Genomic DNA, 19,455 nt, shown 5'->3' on the forward strand with positions numbered 1-19,455 from the left:
CATTAAGCGTTTTATTTTCGATTTTATTACAAAAGTGTATACATTTTGCAGTGTATGTTTTGTGTAAAAATATATATATGTGTAAATATAAAATAATACGTAATATTTGGATTCTTTTTTTTTGTTTTTCTTTTTCGTCAAGTTTTCTTGTGTTTTTTTTGTTTGTTTTGTTTGCAGCTTGGCTTAAATGTTTATAATTTATAGTTTATAGTTTGCTTTGTTTGTTGTCTTGTCTGTCTAGCATTTACATGTTATAGTAGTCGACAAACTCGACAGATCTGGGACGCCTATTATAGCAGATTGGATCCAATCTCACTGGCTTCCACTTCTTCTTTTTCTTTATTTTTTAAATGCAATCGAAGGGAAAGGGAAAAGAAAGAAATAAAAACATAATAAACAATTAGAAATAAATGCTCGCTGTACGCACACACACATCTAGTATTTACTAAAAGTAATATCGATACAAAATGACGATGCAGAAGTCGAAACTTAATCATTCCATGGGGGATACGTATTTACTAACTAAAACTAAGCAATTGCAGTTGTCTTTTTGATTGTTTTCGTTCGTTTTTTGTTTTTTAATGGTTAATGGTTTCGCACACTTCACATGCAAAAATGAGCAATTTTTAGTTTTTGTTGGAATTTTGGCTTGGCGCAGTCTTGTCTAGGATATATATGTATATATGTTTATACGATTTATGCACATGGAATGTGGGCCCGACACCGGTGCGAGCGAGATGGCATGCAGTGTGTGAAGCGTACGACACCGTGTGGAGTGAGTGGAATGGAGAATTTTTAAAAACTAGGGTACTGTGTAAAATACGTTGGTTAATTACAGCTAGGGATCGATTTTAGATTGGAATTGGAAGCCTCGCAACATGCACTTCATTAAACCTATGAGATTTCACTGATTTTTCTTTCTTTTTTTTTTAGCTTGTTTGTGTTTTTTGATTTACTTATTTTTAGGTTTAAGCCGAAAAGAGCAGGGTTATGGAGGAAATACTGGGTTCGGGTGTGTGGAAAGTGGGTGAGTTCTGGGTGTATGCCATACCACAGGGATTCATGTCAGAACACAGACGAGAGCGAGGCGAGGTGAGCTGCAGTTTCAAACTTTCCGGGTTAAGGAACACGAGCAACAACCACGAGCAGCTCACAGCAACAGTAACAACAACTACTTTAGAATTGGGTACAGTGTGCTCTCGCTAAGTGCATCGCTTTCTGGCCAAATGGTAGCTACTTATGAAACTATTTTCTAAAGTCCCTAAATGTCTACAAGTAAAAGGAAATGGTGTACATGAACTAGTAAATTTAATCAAATATCTTTTGCAAATGTGGAATGTTTGATTTCGTAAGATTAATAAAAGAAATCTATTATTTATAAACCTACACTTTGTCTGCATTAATTTTTGAGCAACACATCTTGACAAATTTACTAGCATTTAATGGAATTTATAAAGTTCTACCCAAATAATGGGTATCAAATACGATTTTCTTTGAATGTATAATACAATCTAATACAGTAAAAATTTGGCTGGTTGGTAAATGCAAATCGTTTCCAAAAAGCTAACACTTTTATCCGAAATAAGCAATGCAATTAGCGAGCCTACACTGCAACCGAAAGTGGAGTGGGTTTAGACTAAACTGTAGCACTGGGCGGCGGCTGTTGGGCCGCCGGCGGTATGACATTCGGAATCGCCACAACACAGGCGCCGGCCCTTGCAAATGCCATGGGCGCCAGTTCGTTCCATCCATTCCGCACCGGGTCGTACTCCTCCACGCTCTTCAGCGCATGATTGCCATCGTAGCCACCGACGACGATCAGGCGATCGCCTAGCAGGGCACATCCGATCGCGTCCCGGCCCAAGGCCAGTGAGCAAATCTGTGGGATGGATAACAACGATGAGAATTGAGGAGATGACAACCCGTAACCCAATCCCTGCTCACCAGAGTCCAGGTATCGGTGGCTGGGTCGTAGCGCTCCACCGTCTCCGTGCGACAGACCATTGGATTGCTGGCCGGACAGTCGTGACCACCCAAGGCGTACAGGAAACCATTGGCCACCGTCACCTGGTAGGACAGGCAATTAAGAGAAAGACCATTATGAATATGCCTAAAGGATACTCACGCCCACGCCGCCGCGTCTCCTGTTCATCGGCGCCAGAAGGCTCCATTTGTTGGTGTGTGGATCGTAGCACTCGATGGAGCGATGACAGACGGAACCATCACGTCCGCCCACCGCATACAGTCGACCGCCCAGGACAGCCACGCCGGCGGTGGAACGCATCGAGGACATGGGCGCCACATAGCTCCAAGTGCGGGCAATGGGATCCCATCTGGAAATATTGGTTACTCAGTTGCATAATTATGCATATATACATATTCTTCTATTCTTTGCCCTCTCACCTTTCCACGGTGTTCAGGTAGCTCCAGCCATCGTGACCGCCCACCGCATAGAGTGGACCCTCCAGCACCGCCACGCCCAGTCCGTGACGGGGCGTGGCCATGGCATTGAGCGGTGCCCAGGCCATCGTATTCAGGTCCAAACTCTCCACGGTGTTCAAGGTCTTTAGCCCGTCACGTCCGCCCACTAGGATTAGTTTATCCTCCATGACAGCAGCGCCGAATTGCAGGCGACGACCGGTCATGTGCTTCCACGGTGTCCACTTGTCCAAACGCGGGCAGTAGCTCTCGATGCTGATGGCGCCCTTGTGAGCATCCATGCCACCGACGGCCAGGAGACGACCCACTGTGGATTTGCGCGGCGTGGTACGCTCGGTGGCTATCCGAGATCGGCGCTCGGGCATCAGGTGCCACTTGAAGGCCTCCATTACCAGCTGTTGGCACTCGTTGGCATTGCACACGTTCTCCACGTGGTCCATAATGAACGCCGGCTGCAGGAGGGGCAGTCGCACCAGAGCCAACAGCTCCGGTATGTGCTGCTCACGGGCAGGGGAATCGTGGCGCACCCACGACATCAGACTGTGAAAAACATCCTGCTCCGAGGGCACATTGAGATCATCGCTGCTCAGCAGCTTGCCCAACTGATCGGCGTTCAGCTGGAAGAACTCCTGGTTTTGGCACACCTGCATGAAGTACTGGCAGGTGTAGGCCTGCGCCAAACGCAGCAGCGTGGTGCAGCTCTGTTGTTCCGCAAAGAAGGCGAACCCAAGGCAGTTGGATGGATGGAGTTGGCGGGCCAGGAAGTTGCAGCAGGCGGTCACCACGGCGTTCAGCTGCAGCAGACAGGCGGTGGCCAGCAGCGTCTCCACGGTGTCCTCGCGCATCTCAATGAAGCCGGTGTAGCAGTACTGGACCAGCAGATGCAGTGCATCGCCGTGCACCTCGCCGAGGGTCACCTCCTGCTCCTTGGTCTCGCGCAGCGATCCCGTGAACATGGCCGAGAAGTAGGCGCTCGACGCCGATAGCACCAGGCGGTGGGCGGGCACCCTAAAAGATTAGAGTGGAATATACTTGGTAAGGTGTGTACTTTCGCAAGAGTCAATCAAAAGAAACATTAGCTCGTGGTGTCACTATTATCGTGACCGCAACTGTGCGCTGGTGGGTTCTTTTCCCTTTGTTTACCATGGCACAGATCGACAGGTTTTCACGATCCAAAACCGGTTGAGTGCAGCGAGCGGGCGCAGAAATCAAATAAAGCTGCGCTGCAACTGCACTCGGATCGCGAATCGTCGTTATATCTGTATCTTGCTCCGTATCCGTGCTGCAGTTGTTGTTGCCTCTCTGTGTTCGTCTTTGTTTCTTGAGACGGATATTTCCCCCTCAGTTGCGTTGCATCGCCATTGTTAAAAGAACAACAACTAAATCTACATAATGTGGAGGCTCTCTTTCTCGCTCTTTGGAGCTCGAAATCGGGATCTCTTTTGCTCTGTCTTTCTCTTCCTCTGCACTGTTGCAACAATGCTCACAGCAGCGGTCATAAGAGAAGGAGCTAGTATTTTGCGTAAGGATAAATGCAAGTAATTATCTATTCTTCAACTTAACCCAGTTGATTTAATTAAGTTTGTCCAAATTACCATTATTATTGATTTTATAAACAAAACGTCTGCTTATCGACACATTTGTTGATAAGGTAAACAAATTGCTAACGGCTCAGACATAAACAATGGTGTAATTCATAACAATGCAAAAATAAACGCTGAATCGTAACTAATGTTAAGTAAACCTCGATCGTCAGTAAAACTGTAGCAACTACTTTTAAAGTCTTACCCAATAATTTTTGGATCGTTTTAAGCGTTAAAAGCTAATTTTGTAAATATGCAGTTACTGTCAAAATAATAAAACCCAATAAATTAACTTTGTGCGTCAGCATGTTCACGGAGATAAGTAAACTTAAGCTGATCCAAAACGAACATTTGTGTAAATAGAAATTCAGTAAGCACTCGAAAGTAAAAACCAGATTTGTTAAACATTTTTTCCCTGCAATTATTTGCAAAACAGTTGTATTTGCATTTCTTGGATGCTATTATTCTGCCCGCAGCTGCATTTCCATTTCCTGGTGGTGCGTGGTGCTACTATCTTGCGTGTGAGTGTGCACTGTTGGAATTGCGTTGGGGACATAATAAAGACAACACAACAACAAAAAGCAAAGAGAGCAGACAAAGAACCCAAGTGAAGGTCAGCTGGGGGAGGAGGAGGGGTTAGATGGAGAATGGGATGAAGAGGAAGCGGGCGGGAATCGCTAATGAACTTTCCAATTTGAAATGCCATATTCCATTCCTTTGTCTTCGTGGAAAGGGTATGGGAAATTGGCATTGGGCATTAGGAGTTCCATGATCCCCACTGTTTAGTGACCATCATTTCCAGCGATTGCAAATACAAATAGCCGACTTCCAATATCGATTACAATGCAGGGACACCAGGAATAGTAGTTCCACGATCCGAATTCAATGCGCTCACCTCTTTCCATCGATTCCAGCGATTAGGACCACATCGCAGAGCTGCTGGCTATCCACGTAGAGCTGCATCCGCTTGAGTATATTATCCGCATGGTCGCGGCACCGAAAAAACTCATCCTGGCTGCCCGCCGAGTTCAAGCTTCCCAGGCTGTAGTCCCGCGACAGCGACTCCAATGTGTTGTCCGCCAGCATCGAGATGTGCCCGGATGTGGAGGCCGTCGAGTCCCGGCTGGGACTCTCCTTCTGGTTCACCGCCGACATGGTTCTTCTTCTGCTCTGGCTGTGCGCTCCTTTTCAGCGAGACGTCTGCATCGGATCACTGGCTGGAAGCAACTGGCCTGCGGATGGCGGATCGCGGATAGTGGATCGTGGATTGGTTGGGCGAATGGGAACGGAGGGGGTGGCGCGGAAAAGGTGGCTGCAACGGTAATTTGCAACAAAGAACGCTGCTCTTGCCACAGTGCGCGTATGTGTGTGCGTGTGTGTGTTCGTGTGTGGTGGTGTTGCCTCCGCTCTCTTCCACTGGCGATCTTTAAATCGTTTAAATTGGCCGGGAATTGCGTGCTGGATCTGTAACTGTAAATCGCTTATCAAGCTGTCTGAGCGCCCGTGTTTGTGTATGTGTGCGGTGTGTGTGAGCGTTTAGTTTATGTGTTTATATACAAATTACACAGCTGTTGTGACAGACTCTGGCCACACTGAATTGATTTATTTATTTTTTCAGTGTGCCCAAAATAAATTCGCACCCGAAAATACCTTCAGTATATTTTGTAAAATAATCTTCTACAGGGGATTCCCATTCAGTGCGTTGAAATATTTATCTCTGAATAATTGTATTTCATAAAATGCATCAAAATCTAAATAAAGGAAATCTCTTCAATGAAATTTAAGTGCGTTACAAATAATTCTCCTATTTAATATTTCCATTTCCATTACATGCATTTATCTAATTTAAAAGTTATTCCTTAATTTTAATGTACATACATACTAAAAAACCCTAGAAAGATGCAAATATATTCCCTACGCAATCAGAACGCACTCTATAAAATAAACACACCAAAGCAAATAATAAAAACATGCCATCGTAAATGGTATGACTTCGATTTCTTTATTTTCGATTTAATAATAATAATAATAATAGTTCAGTTGTTTTTGCCCAGCGTCAACGCTCTGTTGAACAAAGAGCAAGTGTGGATATGGGAGGATAGAGAAAATGGGGGCCGGGATGCAGAGGCATCTAGTTGGGCGACGTATTGCGCTTTGGCGTCGACGGCGGCAGATCCATTGTCTTGCACACCCAGCCGGATATATCCACCTCCTCCACTTCCGCACTGCGTATCCACGGGTGACTCTGCCGAAGAACAGATGAAAATGTTTGAATATATATCTGCAGAAATTGCGTCGTGGCGATTGCTTACCAGCAGGGTCTTGAGATCGGCCCGCTCGTCGGGCTGTTTCTTTAGGCAGATGTCCACAAAGTCCTTGAACTCCGTGGAAAAGATCTTGTGCTCCAGCTTGGGCGGCGGCTCGTTCACAATATAATCCAGCAGCTCGAAGATGGCCATTGCCCTGGGCTCGTCCGTCGGCTGGCCGCTCTCCTCCGCATTGTCGGCGAATATCGACTCCAGGGTGGCGGTGTTTGGCGGCGGGATGGGGTACATGCCGATGGCCATCTCCACCAGCGACAGGCCCAACGACCAGATGTCCGACTGCACGGAGTAGTGGGTGCCCTGCAATCGCTCCGGCTAAAACAAAGGGTCATTAATTAGGTATATATGTTGATCTCTTATAGTTGGCTATATTTAACATCTACGCATAGATGAATGCTTTGTTTCGCTATTCCACTGCTCCTCCTGACGCATTTTAAAATACTTTCGTCGATATCATCGACCCTCAGCAGTTTAATGCACTCAAAACTTGTGCAACAGCTTTATATTGCTGGACGGGCCGGTAATTTATGAAACCCGTATAGATCTTAATTCGATTTCTAGCTACTTACCGACATATAGCTACGGGTGCCCACAAAGGAGTTGGCCATCGAGTCGATCAGTTGGCCGGAGACGCCGAAATCACAGATCTTGATCTCACCGCTGCTGTTGACGAGGATATTGCTCGGCTTCACGTCACGGTGGATGATGGCGTGCTTGTCGCGCAGGTAGCTCAAGCCCTTGAGCACCGCCAGCGTAATCCTGCCGAGAATGGACTCCGGTATTCGACCAGCCCGCTTGAGGATCAGATCAAGCGATCCCCCGTCCATATACTCCATGCAGATACTGATCTCGCCGTCGCTGTAGAAGGCGCCGTAGAAACCGACAATGTGCGGGAAATTACATTCATGCAGGACTTTCAGTTCGCGCAGGATCTGTTTCTTGATCGCCGGCTTCACCTCCAGATGTATCAATTTCCTGGCCATGATCAGGTGTGTGTGCGTATGCCGGACCTTCATCACCACGCCGCCATTGCCCGATCCCAGTTCGCCCAGCTTCTCCAGATCCTCGTCCGACAGCTCGCCAATCTTTTCCTTCTGGCTGAGGAACACCTTGATCCGCTTGCGTTCCGTGTCGTCCATGTCCAGCCCCTCCAGCGTCTCTGTCAGTGCATCGATGCTCGTCTTAGGCTTCCCCAGCAAACTGTGTGTGCTTTAATTTAACCTCTTAATGAATTTTTGCGATCCAAAACGAAAATGTAAAATGTGCAGGCAATGGATGGGATTTGAAAGTATGGAATGGGAAGTGAGGCGGGTCCAAGTTTCCCTAATGATAGTAAAACTACAAAATTACATACACATGCATTTGTTATCTGATACAGCAAAATTGTTGCCTACATTTTGGTGCTGAGTAAATGGGCAGAACTATTGATATTGAATTGCAGTTTGTAGCATTTATCTTCGAATCTGATTTTTTCATCTCTTTAATGTATAAAAAAAAGTTTACTGTATCACAATTCAGTGTATCACAACTCAGTCAGTTCTTTCTCGCTGTGTACCCGTGCGACACATAAAAGGAGCACAAGCCACACCAACAAAGAGAGAGTATCTGCTCTTTCTCTGCGACCGTCTCTTTCTTTCCAGGGGGATGGTGCTTCCTTGAATCAATTGATGGATATTAATTACCCACCTGACAAGCAAAACTACAGGATTATCTTACTTATCTTAGTGAGAAACCAAAAACGGGTCAGGGAATGGGAAACAGCGAAGGGGACGGGGGTAAGGCGGATGAGTATGGGTGGCCAAAAAACCAGTAATTTATTAAGGGATATTATGTATAATATTTACTCTGTGCCCGAGGGGGTTTTGAACGGCGGCGTCGGCGCCACTGTGGCGGCGGCAACAGTTGCCTCCGTATTTACCGGCGGCAGCACCAGATTCAGCTTGTTCTTCGACATTTTACTATACTCGTATATACTACTATATATATTTCACGATTCCGTTATCCGTTACCGATAAGTTAAAGAATACAACAATAACAAAAAAGAAACAATACAAATCGAGAGTTTTCCAGTGGAAACAACAACAAAACGCACAACGAACAGCGGCGTCCGAGGAACGAATGAAGGGTGTGAGGGGCGAGGGGCGTCGGCGAGGGGGCGTGCGGAGGGAGGCCAAATGCAAAAGTTCCGTTTTGTGTGTCCAGCCGCTGGTGAATTTGCACAATTTCCTCGCTTTGCGCGTAACTTTAACACACCCGAACCGATCACACGAACAGCAAACTGATAGTTTATATTATTTTTGCAATAATCTGGCAAAATCGCCGACTCTTGGATTTTTTTTCGCAGACGGTGCGGTGTGACCAGATGCCGCAATTACCAAATACCGTTAATATACTCCTACGACTGAAGAGATCAATGAACACATAATACAAAGTAAAGAGATATTTTATTTGTTACGAAGAGCAATGGATAGATATACTAATTGGTCTGTTTAATTTACTTGCGACAAGGCATATTTTTAACCTTTCGATAGATTTTTAAATAGAAACAGATTTCTCCTACGCATTCGCGGTTGACATTTTCGTGCCACGCGTATACGGTCACACTTTCCCACCCACACTTAGTTGCTAAAAGAAAAAACAATAACATATCCGGCGAATTCCAAGCTCCATCTGACCAAAATGAGGCTCCAACGGCAGTGCATTGTGGTCAACATGCGATCGGCCATTGTCCTGATCATGATCTTCGTGCTGACGGGGATCAGGAACAGCGAAACGGCCAGCGGTGGCAACCAGATGGATTTATCGGACGCAAAAGGCGATCACAAGGACAACAGCAATGCAAGCAACGGCAATGGAAATGCCAACGATAACGAGGTGTATGTGCCGCCATTGGTGTCTAGCATGGTGGCCAAGAGCGGAGGAGGAGCCGGTGGACTCCTGGACAACATAACTGCCTACAGCAGCAGCAGCAGTAGCAATGGGAACAACAACATGCTGTGCCCGTACGATATGGAAACGCCCTGCGATCGCCTGCAGTTTCCCTGCATCCGATGCAACTACAACCATGGATGCATCTACGGCCGGGACTTGAATGTCACCTGCGAGGTCATCAACAATGTCCAGTGCCTGGGCGAACGGAGTTTTCAGCGACAAATGAACTGCCGATACTGCTACCAAACGGAAATGTGGCAACAGAGCTGTGGCCAGCGCTCCAGTTGCAACTCGGCGACGGATAAACTATTTCGTACCAACTGCACCGTGCACCATGATGTACTCTGTCTTGGTAATCGATCCTTTACCCGTAACCTGCGCTGCAACTGGACGCAGGGCTATCGCTGGAGCACAGCTCTGCTGATTAGCCTCACACTGGGCGGCTTTGGTGCCGATCGATTCTATTTGGGCCACTGGCAGGAAGGAATTGGAAAGCTGTTTAGCTTTGGCGGCCTCGGCGTCTGGACCATCATCGATGTCCTGCTCATCTCGATGCATTATTTGGGGCCGGCGGATGGCTCACTTTACATATAGTTTAGTTTTACAGGGGTTAATAGATCATAAGATAACTTTTTCCATTACCGTGTACATAATTACAAATGCATATTTAACCATTAAAAGTGAGGAAGGGATCGTGACAAGAAACCTGTATATAAATAATTAGGAAATGTATTCTATTACGCTACAAGTTTTTTTTGTATCTTTTATCTAGCACAATGTTACGAAGTCCTTTTATCATTCTTAGATCGTATTAATAAATAAGTGAAAGAGAACATATAACCATCTCGTTCTTGTTCCTGTAAGATCAAACGATTTGTTTTAATTAGCGGATTTATTTTCATTGTTCTAGGCAGTTTCTTTTAAAGAATTCATTTTCTTAACAGACATTCTTATATTATTTCTCTATTATTATGAAATGTGCATCTGCTAAATTTCTGTGCTTCTTCGCTTACATTTATATATTAATGTAGCTTAAAAATGAGAGTTCCCTCAAATCCAGACTTACCCCCAACTGGAAGATGACTCAATCCATGGCGGCCGTCTGTACTTCATCATCGCCATCATCAAATTTAATGTGCTTCGCCAGCAGTTTGGCCACTTTCTCGCGACCGCGTTTCTGCTGCACGCGCACCTTTTTCGAGAGTTTTGCCTCGCGATCCTGCTCGATTTTGCGCCAATAGAGCGTTTCCTGCTGGCCAGAGAGCACTTTTAGCTGCCTCTCGGCACAATTGACCTGGCGTACCAGTTCCTCGGCTGCGGCAGGCGTTCCCAAACGTAATAGGGCCACTTGATCGCCCTCCTTGATATCCACATATTTAATATCTGAATACTGGCGCAGTTCAGCCTTTAAATCTTTGACATTGGTGCAGGGTTCCAGCAGAGAGCATTCCACAATCAGTCCGGGCTCGTATTTGAAGAGCGGCGTGCGCTCCTGCGAAGGCTCTTCGGATTTTGTGGATTCCACGCCGCCGGCGCCGTAGAAATTCATGTTCATCTTATGTACCGCTTTGCGACGCTTGGCTGGCACAGGCGCTGCTTCCACTGCAGCTTCACCGCCATCGCTAGGGACCTCGCCCCCGGTTTCCTCCTCTTTGACGACCTCGGGTAGCTGCGAAGGTTTCGGATGGTTTTGGTGGCTGTGCTGTTGTTGATGATGGTGCTGCTGATTTTGCGGGTGATTTTCACGCCACAGCTTGCTCTTTGCCTCACTGACGAGGCGACGCTGTAGGTTTAAGTACTTGTTCCGCAGACTGCTCCAACTGGTCTTGGGTAGCACTTTAAGCTCTAGGGCACTAGGCTCAATGTTTGGCTTATCCACAATCGCCTTCTTCTTGCGCTTGCGACGACGCTTTTTGGCAGCTCCATCGCCATCGCTTGCCTCTGCTTTGCCCTCCTGCTCGGAGGCTTCGGCTGTGGCCTCCGCATCCGTTTCACTCGCTGTTTCCTCAGCGGTAGAGTTATCGCTGGGTTGGCTCTCCTCTAACTTAACCCGTTTCACGTCGTGTACCTCCTCGCGATCCTTGTCGGTGGCTTCCCTTTTTAGATTTCGCTTTGGCAAATCAACCTGATCAGTCTCTGCCTGCGGCTGCTCCGCTTTCTGTTGTAACTGCTGCTGTTGCTGAAAGGAACGCACGCTGGTCAGTTCGCTGGGATCGGTCTCAACGGACAAAACGCCCTGTATCTGTGCAAAAGCCTTGAGAGCCTTCTCCACGGACCCGCTTTTCTCGAATTCGATAAAGGCGAACTCCTTGATCTTTTTTGTGCCCGGATAGTGGGGCAGGGACACATAGGCCACCGGTCCGTAGCGGCTGAAAACCTCCTTCAGCCAATCGTGAGTGGCGTTTGCAGGCAGGGCCTCTACATACAAGGTTTTGTCGTTGACATCGCGCTGATCCGGAAGCTTGGTCCGTCGCTTGACCTTCAGTTTGGTCTCGTCCAGCTCCAGAAGCTGGGAGTTGCTCAGTGCCTTGGCTATTTGCTGCACATCCTGGGTGAGCGTCTTGATCTTGTTGAAAGTGAGAAAGATTTCCAGAGGTACATCTGTATAAGAATACCATGATCAGCGTTTTGTTTGTTGGTGAAGCACCTTAGCTACTCACACGGGTCCTGCTCTACGTAGCGCCGAAGAAATCTATCCTTGCTCAAGTTGGCGTCACCGAAGTAGAATTCCATTTGGCCGCGAATCGAATTAAACAAATGCCTCTTCCTTTTGCGTCCCCCGTCCTTCTTAGCCGGCGTTGTGTCTTCCGTCGCCGGCTCCTTGGCATTTTCCTCAGCTGGTTCAGTGGGCGCGGCAGAATCGGTTTTCTCCGCTGGTGTCGCGGGCTCCTGGCCCTCGCCCTTCTCCTTCTCTGTGCTTTTGGCAGCCATTGTATGCTGGTTCACCAGTAATCCAAATCAAGAATTAAATATGCAATTGGTTTTTGGGTTCTCCACCATCTGGCAACGCCGTCTAGTTGTGAATTGCAGGGATGTCAGGTATTTGCGCATTCCCATATCGATAGTTAAGCGAATATCGGCTTCTTACTACGGAAGCCTATAATTACATATTGAAGCAAATCAATAGAAACAAAAACACTGCTTATTTTTTTTGTAATAAAGGTACAAGATTTTCTCTTGTCCCATTTCTATACGTTGTTTATTATTGTTATTGTCTCTGTTCCTAATAACGTTTGATGGCCAAGCGCAAGCAACGGGACTATATCGATACTTCGACGCTGCGGCAACCCTGCTGCGTTGTTTTGGCGGGCGGCAAAAAAAACACAGATGCTATGCTAACCTATGTGTGTTGTACAGTGCGCGGCTCAAATCGGCAACAACAAAACGAAAATAGTCGGCGAATAGGCGAGAAAATGTGTTTATTCTCACGCGAATTAAAGCGCTGGTTCGATTCCACTTAACTATTTAGTGTTAAACCCTGCAGCAGTCGATAATCGGGCATAATTAGGCGCGTCCAATAAACCTAAATTCTCGCAAGCGAAAAAAGAAAGGAAAGGCGAAAAACGAGTGAGCGCCGCTTGTGTGTTTAATTTGCTAAGTGGATGGTGACGCTCTGCTGAGCCGCAAAGTCCAGCCATGGAGTCGATTGTCCTGCATTCGGATGTGGCTCGCTTGGTCCTGGGTAAGTTTTCCCTGCCTGATTTCCTGACGCTCTATACTCATGCTGTTTTATTTGTAGGCTACCTAGTCAACCAGAATCTAAAAAGAGCCGCACACACTCTGTGTCGCACATCGCCTCACCTGCGCCACGAGTTCCTGGCCCTTAAACAGGGCCTGCAGACGCACAACTTCCTCAACGGGGGTCTGGAGGAGATCATCTGCGAGCATGTGAAGATCACAGGCTTGGGTAAGTTAGCACGCTACCTAGGCTTTCCTCTAAGGCTGACCGAAAATCGTTCTTTTCAGTGTCCGGTGCCGTGCAGAAGCTGCCGCTGGAGACGCGTATGCAGCTGCAGCAGCTCAAGTTGTCCGAACGGGTCAGCGAGCTGATAGCCACCGGCGAAAAGAGTAGCTGTACCAACGAAAGCAGCACCCCAGGCGAGACCATCATATCGCAGTCGCATCGGAAGAGAAGGCGCTTGTAATTATAGATTTTCCCTGACACAAATACATCTGAATTTGCATTGCTTTCTTACCCTTGCTCCCCAGACGCACCCATTCCCCCGTGAACAGCATTTCCTCGCCTTCGTTCAGCAAGCGACCGCGTCTGCTGCCGCCACACTTTTACTGCAGCATCAACCGCGACAAGATCAGGCAGAGTTTCCTAGGCAGCCAGGATGACCGCGAGGCGGAACTGGAGGAGGAGGATGGCGAGAGCACCACGGCCACCGAGGACTTGGAGGAGGAGGAGGACTTACCTCCGGCGAATGGTCCTGGTCCGCGGAACAATTCCACGCCGCGCCAAGGTCGTTCCGAGCCTAATCCTCTCGTGCTCACGCCGCAAAGTATGCCTGTAAGTTGGAAAACATTTCAGCTTAATGGCATCTACCATTACTTGGTGTTAAATTAATTTACCAATTTGTGATGCAATCATTATGTATTCTAAAAGACAACACTAATCCGATTTTCGTTGTTTCCAGGAACTGGCTAGTGCGATAATTAAGAATCAGGACTTCCAGGAGACGCTGGTGAAGAATATTAACGTAGCGCTGCAGACGGTGACTGTTACCAATCCGTCAGTAAGCTGTGACGCCATGTTGGACGGCCTAGTAAAGAACATACTGGAGGCCACCGAGAAGGATCCCTCGTTCGACCGCATCATACAGGAGGTGGTAATCGGGGATGATCCACCGCCAAATGAGGAAGACCCTGTTGATGCTGTTGCTTCCGCAGCCGCTGGAGATGTGCTTCCGACCGAACAGTCCGTGGATCCCGTGCCACCGCAAACACCGCTCATCATTCGCACCGCCGTTGCAGCCACCGCTGGAACCAATGCGGATCCCAACTTCTCCATCTCCAAGCTTATCGTACTGAACTCAAACGAGAGTGTCCAAAAAATGGTTGCTGGTTTGGATACGTCCAATGTCAGCTTTACAAGCGAAGGCCTCAATCTTAACTTTGCCGACCCAGCGTCAATGCTCAGCGAGGTGGAGGCGACGGCTGCTGGTCAGGTGTGTGTGGACGCCACCACTGGGCAGTTGACGTTTCCCATGTACCTCTCAAACGGTGGATTGCTGTCGCATCTTCCGTTCCTGGTGAACAACGAGTGGGTAGCCCAGCAACTTGGGCCGGACGCCTTTGCCAACATTGATGACTCGCACATAGAGATATCACTACCGGAGCCGATTACTCTGTCTGCCAATCAGCTGCCCCCCAATTCCATTATTATCAACAGTGCCCAGAAACAACCCCCTCCCACAAGCGTTCATCCTCCAGCCCAGTTGATAAAAGAAGCGGCTAAAGTGGAAAACAAGGCGGCCAAGGGAACGACGCCAAAAGAGCAACCGGAAGTTCAACAGGAGGAGGAGCAACGAAAGTTTCCACCCGCATCCCTGGATTCTTCAAGACAAGTCATGGAGAGAGTGACACCCTCGACTGCGGGAATAATCAATGTAAAGGCTTTTCGTAGCTTATCCACACCCCGAAAGAGAACCTCGCATGTACGAACATTAACTTTTTCCCCTAAGGTTCCTCCTGGTGTCGTCCTGCATCCCAATACGCCGCTCTCCACTAGGCGACCTGGTTTGCTGGCCAAAGCCCAAGAGAAGCCAATTATTAACCATGTGGAGATCATCCAGGCAGCCTGCGACCTAAGCTCTAATGAGGGTCATGGAGGAGTGCCACCACTCTTCGCCATGGAGGAGTGCAGCAATCAGACGGTGATTAGAGCCCATCCTCCAGCTGCCGCTCCGTCAGCAGCTCCGGCTCCTCCGTTGGTGGCCACGCCCAAAAGAAAACAGAAGCGACAGGCGGCGGTCAAGGCCTGCAAGCGGATCATCTCCCAGGCGGAATCGGAATGCAAGACGGAAAAGGATCAGCAGAAAGTTATGCCCAAGAATAACCCAACCTGCAGCGCATCTTCGTCTGCTCACGATGACAGCGCTGAGGCCAGCAAAGAGAATCTCCAGGAGCAGCAGAAAGTAGAGAGAAAGCCAGAGATAGGCTCCACGACTAGAGAACAAGTTGTAGAAAACGATATGGCCGCCTGGCAGCGCCAGTTGAATGGCTCTAATTCTGACCTTGAAAATCGGCTGCGTGAGATCAACTCCAAGCGCGAGGAGGGAAAGCCCTCTGGTCGGTCGAGGCGTCCAAAGAAGAAGGACACACCCACTTCAGCTTCGTCGAGAGCACGAAAAGCTTCAATGGTCAAGGCGAAAGCGGAATTTAAGAATCCGGCGAAGAAACCGCAGCGCTGTGTTGGAGATTCCACCGAGAAGATCAACATCAAGATTATCACTCCTCAGAAACCAAAGCTTCTGAAAAAGAAAAAGGTGTTTGCGGCAAAAGAGGAAATCATAGACGAAACTATTGATGAAACCATAGACGAAACCCAAGTGGAGGTCGAGGAGAAGGATCAGAAGAAGAAAAGTGAGCTGGGAGAAAATCATGCCAAGGATCAGGAGCAAGTGAAGGCTCTAGCGGCAGAACTGTCGCGGCCCAACATGGCCATGCTCCTGGACACTCCGTTTAAAGCATCTCCCATTGGGGCCGGAGCAAGCGGTGCCGCAGAAGATGACACCACATCAAAGGAAACAGCTGGTGCTGGAGTCGCTATCATTCCACCCACTCCAGGCATGGCCATTCCACCACTGGACACGCCATACGGCAAGTTGCCCAGTAGCAGCTTTCTCTTTGGTTCGGACACCAAAAGTATTATGGATACGCCGCAGTTGAGCGCCATCACACCCGGATTTCGATTGACACCTTTTGGGCAGATGCCCGGTACTCCGATAGGCAGCGCTGCCAAGACTGAATACTCTTCGGGCAGTTCCTATTATCGTCCGGATGAAGCGGAACACACCGATGCAAATGCGCAGTGCGCAATACAACAGTGGGGTGATCTGCAGGAGAAAAAACAACCTAAGGTTCGGACTAAGGTAAAGGAGAAAAAGGTAGCAGCAGAGGACGAACTTTCGCAACCGAAGGATCAACATCTGAAAGAAATGGAACATTCAAAGGAAAGTCCTAATCAGCAGGACGAACATCCCGAGGACAATAAGGAAACACCCAAAAGACCAGAGAAGCAGATTGAAGAACATGTCAAGGAACCCGAAAACAATGGTGGAAAGAAGGAAACGATTTTGGAAAAGACACCAGATGCTGTGAAGCAACCCGTTGTCCTGTCCTTGGAGCCCGCCGTCCTTCGACGTGTTCGATCCTTTGGCAGCGAGGCCGTAGACAGTGCGGAATCTGCTGCTGCTGGCTCTTTTCCCTCCGATCAGCAGCAGCTACCGCACTATAAACTTTTGCCTGGGCTGCCCGAGGCAATCATTGAAGGATCCAGTAATTCCAGCTCCTCGGCAACCAGTTCGTCGTCGTCTTCCAGCTCGAGCTCAAGCTCCTCCAGCAGTTCATCATCAAGTTCCTCATCCTCGCTAAGTTCTCACAGCGGAAAGGCGGAAAGCAGCAAGGAAGAGGCTGACGACGATGATGTCGACGAAAAGTGTAGCAAGGAAAAGGAAGGGCTACTAAGCATAGACAGCCTATCGAATATCAGCAGCACGGAAGACGAAGAGTGGTTGAAAGCAGCCGGATCTGAGGATGCAGTTCTCCCTATGTTGGCCATCGACAGTCAACCAGGTCAGTTAGTTAGCCAGGATGGGGAGGTCCGATATCCTATCCGAAATTGGCTGACACCCAGCAAGGAGCAGACGCAGGAGGCGAATACCAGTGGAGAACAGCGAACAAAACCGGCACCTCCAAAACTGGCGGCTGCTCCTGTTCAGCCTCCGCCGCTTCCTATAACTCCGCCAGCTGCTCCTCCGCCGCCACCGCCTGAGGCATTAGATCCTATATTTGCCGCTCCTTCAACGGCCTCTGCAATCCGTCAGGAACACCAACGCCAGCAGCTGGACGAGAAGCGCCAACGTGTAATGGCCAAGTTTAAGGAGCAATCGCAACCGATCAAAGCTCAAGGCAGAAAGACTGCCAACAAGAAGCTCACTGCAATGCGTGAAAATGCCAAATTGGCCAATCCAAGCACTCAAAAATCTCCGAAAAAGCGGGAACACGTCGAGCCACTGAAAACAAAAGCAGCTAGAAAGCATATAGAACCAAATCAGAAAGTAGAGTCCACAGAGGCTCCTGATCCGCCAGTCGTTGCCCCCAAAGATGCGCCAGCAAATCCACCAGCCAGCAAACTGGATCCCGCCCTGCTCATGGCCCTGAATCTTTCTGCCAAAAAACAGGAGCCATTACCGACTGTAATCAAACCCAAAGTAAATCGAGCAGCGGTTGAAATTGCGGCACAGCCTGCGCCTGGAAAACGTGGACGCCCGAAGAAGTCACAGAACGGGGAGCCGGCCAAGATCTGTATGCGTCGATCGTCGCGCCTAGTCGAAAATAAAAGTAAGTATTTAAGATCTAATGAAATATGTATTGAAATTAATATATTGTCTCTTGAAAACTAGCTCCTGCCCCGGAAGATCTCTCCAAACCCACTGACGGAGGTACAACGAAGACCAGCACCAAGACAAATACCAAGAAACCGGCCAAGAAACGTGTCGAGGCAAGGGTGCCCTCCACCACAACCGACGCCCCGGCACTGCCCATGGTAGCCGAGGCGGAATCAACGCAGAGATCCCCCGAGCAAAAGCAGCAAAGCCAGCAACCAATAGAAGAAACCAAACCGAATCCACCGGCGTCTAAATCCGAATCGGATCACGATGACAGCGACTTTGAGCAGGACATGTGCCTGAGCAGCAGCCAGGAGCGTTTTACCTTTGACTTTACATATGCGGACAACGGACCCAAGTCCAGCAATCCGATGATACGTCAGCCATCTAGTTATTTCAAAAGTTATCAGATGCGCTTGATGACCGATGACGACCAGCTGCATACACTGCGCATAGCCAGTGCCCAGGTGCTTTATCTGGGCCAACCTGTGGCCAGCGCCATTCGCAATATACCCAAGAAGCGGATACGCCGCCTGACCAGCAATAGTGGAGGGACTGGAGCAACAGGGGGAAGTGCAAGTACAAGCGGTATTGGAACGGGAACAGAAGTTGCTGCTGCTGGAGAACAGCCTTCGGCCACGTCTACGCCGCTGGTGGAGAAGCCTCCGTCCAAGAGTGAGCCGCAAGATGAGAACGATTTGGAGGTGGCCACCATGTAAGTGGTGAACATATATAACAAAAAAAAAGCGTAATCAAACTATGCATTTCATTTCTGTATATTTATCAATAAGAATCAGTTTCCGATATAATAATATCGTTCTTTCATCCATACAGCAATTCAGCTCCGATAGCAGAGACCAGCAGCAGCGGAGTTGGAGGCGAGGAAAACTCAGAGAACACTGCGCAGCAGAAGGAGCCGCAGAGCGAGAATCACAGCGTGGAGATCGAGGACATCGAGTCGATACTCTCGCACCTCCACGGCACCTGATTCCAGCTCCATTGAAATTGTTATCATGTACACACCTAGAACATCGTTCGTTGGCAATTACGGGAGTACATCTCTCAGCTTTTTAAGCTCTCTTGTTAGGCGTAGTAAAGGAGCCGGTTTTGAAGTGAATTTAATTACTGTGTGCACCAAGGATCGTTAATATTAAAGTATTTATTTTTTCGCTGTAAGCTAAGACGGAGCAGCACCACCTGCTCACACAACATTCACAAGAGAATCCCAGAAGAATCACTAATTTATGTTTCATTATTCACATTCGTACATATATAGAAATATATAGCGCTGTATATTGATAGCCAGTTGATTTAATTGTTAAGAGCCGTTTTTTTTCGTATTACTAAGGCCCTGCCCGAACAAAATATTATGATTTGATTTTGTACTGTATCCGATAAAGAGAATATAAGGAATTAACCAAGCCAATCCTTAGACTTTTCGTGGGAATGGCACTCTAGCTGTCGCATACTGTCATTTCCAGCTGCTAAAATATGCATATTGAGCAATGATGGGCACCGCACGCCATCATATAATTGGGCTAATTGGACAGCAATTGCGGCTGT

General features: G+C 48.1%; 5 protein-coding genes across 8 annotated transcripts; 2 read left to right on the plus strand and 3 right to left on the minus strand.

Annotated features, from left to right (window-relative positions):
• Positions 1-2: 2 nt before the first annotated feature.
• On the minus strand, positions 3-5,573 carry LOC122623062 (kelch-like protein 5). Of its 2 annotated transcripts, XM_043801977.1 has the most exons (6): positions 4,918-5,573; positions 2,404-3,447; positions 2,126-2,333; positions 1,945-2,067; positions 1,643-1,879; positions 3-337 (listed from the first exon to the last, which is right to left on the minus strand). In XM_043801977.1, the coding sequence occupies exons 1-6, from the start codon at positions 5,175-5,177 to the stop codon at positions 245-247; spliced, it is 1,965 nt and encodes a 654-aa protein (XP_043657912.1). In that variant the 5' UTR covers positions 5,178-5,573; the 3' UTR covers positions 3-244. The 2 variants fall into 2 exon arrangements, with proteins under 2 accessions (XP_043657912.1, XP_043657913.1); XM_043801978.1 differs by lacking the exon at positions 3-337 and having other exon boundaries at positions 1,292-1,879; positions 4,918-5,571.
• Positions 5,574-5,982: 409 nt separating this feature from the next.
• LOC122623701 (dual specificity mitogen-activated protein kinase kinase dSOR1) lies at positions 5,983-8,709 on the minus strand. Of its 2 annotated transcripts, none has more exons than XM_043802999.1 (4): positions 8,191-8,709; positions 6,916-7,546; positions 6,335-6,661; positions 5,983-6,267 (listed from the first exon to the last, which is right to left on the minus strand). In XM_043802999.1, the coding sequence occupies exons 1-4, from the start codon at positions 8,298-8,300 to the stop codon at positions 6,154-6,156; spliced, it is 1,182 nt and encodes a 393-aa protein (XP_043658934.1). In that variant the 5' UTR covers positions 8,301-8,709; the 3' UTR covers positions 5,983-6,153. The 2 variants fall into 2 exon arrangements, with proteins under 2 accessions (XP_043658934.1, XP_043658933.1); XM_043802998.1 differs by having other exon boundaries at positions 6,916-7,555.
• A 231-nt stretch (positions 8,710-8,940) lies between these two features.
• On the plus strand, positions 8,941-10,110 carry LOC122624340 (TM2 domain-containing protein almondex). Its single transcript, XM_043803843.1, has one exon. The coding sequence runs from the start codon at positions 9,026-9,028 to the stop codon at positions 9,869-9,871; it is 846 nt and encodes a 281-aa protein (XP_043659778.1). The 5' UTR covers positions 8,941-9,025; the 3' UTR covers positions 9,872-10,110.
• A 40-nt stretch (positions 10,111-10,150) lies between these two features.
• LOC122623889 (la-related protein 7) lies at positions 10,151-12,287 on the minus strand. The gene is made up of 2 exons (XM_043803258.1): positions 11,938-12,287; positions 10,151-11,878 (listed from the first exon to the last, which is right to left on the minus strand). Exons 1-2 carry the CDS (start codon positions 12,206-12,208, stop codon positions 10,362-10,364), a joined length of 1,788 nt encoding a protein of 595 aa, XP_043659193.1. The 5' UTR covers positions 12,209-12,287; the 3' UTR covers positions 10,151-10,361.
• A 329-nt stretch (positions 12,288-12,616) lies between these two features.
• LOC122625177 lies at positions 12,617-19,318 on the plus strand. 2 transcript variants are annotated; one of them, XM_043805143.1, is made up of 8 exons: positions 12,617-12,959; positions 13,017-13,184; positions 13,244-13,418; positions 13,487-13,790; positions 13,918-14,889; positions 14,965-17,845; positions 17,908-18,607; positions 18,727-19,318. In XM_043805143.1, exons 1-8 carry the CDS (start codon positions 12,914-12,916, stop codon positions 18,878-18,880), a joined length of 5,400 nt encoding a protein of 1,799 aa, XP_043661078.1. In that variant the 5' UTR covers positions 12,617-12,913; the 3' UTR covers positions 18,881-19,318. The 2 variants fall into 2 exon arrangements, with proteins under 2 accessions (XP_043661078.1, XP_043661077.1); XM_043805142.1 differs by having other exon boundaries at positions 13,918-17,845.
• Positions 19,319-19,455: the final 137 nt, after the last annotated feature.

Source organism: Drosophila teissieri, chromosome X (genome assembly GCF_016746235.2).
Source record: "Drosophila teissieri strain GT53w chromosome X, Prin_Dtei_1.1, whole genome shotgun sequence".
Classification (NCBI taxonomy): domain Eukaryota; kingdom Metazoa; phylum Arthropoda; class Insecta; order Diptera; family Drosophilidae; genus Drosophila; species Drosophila teissieri.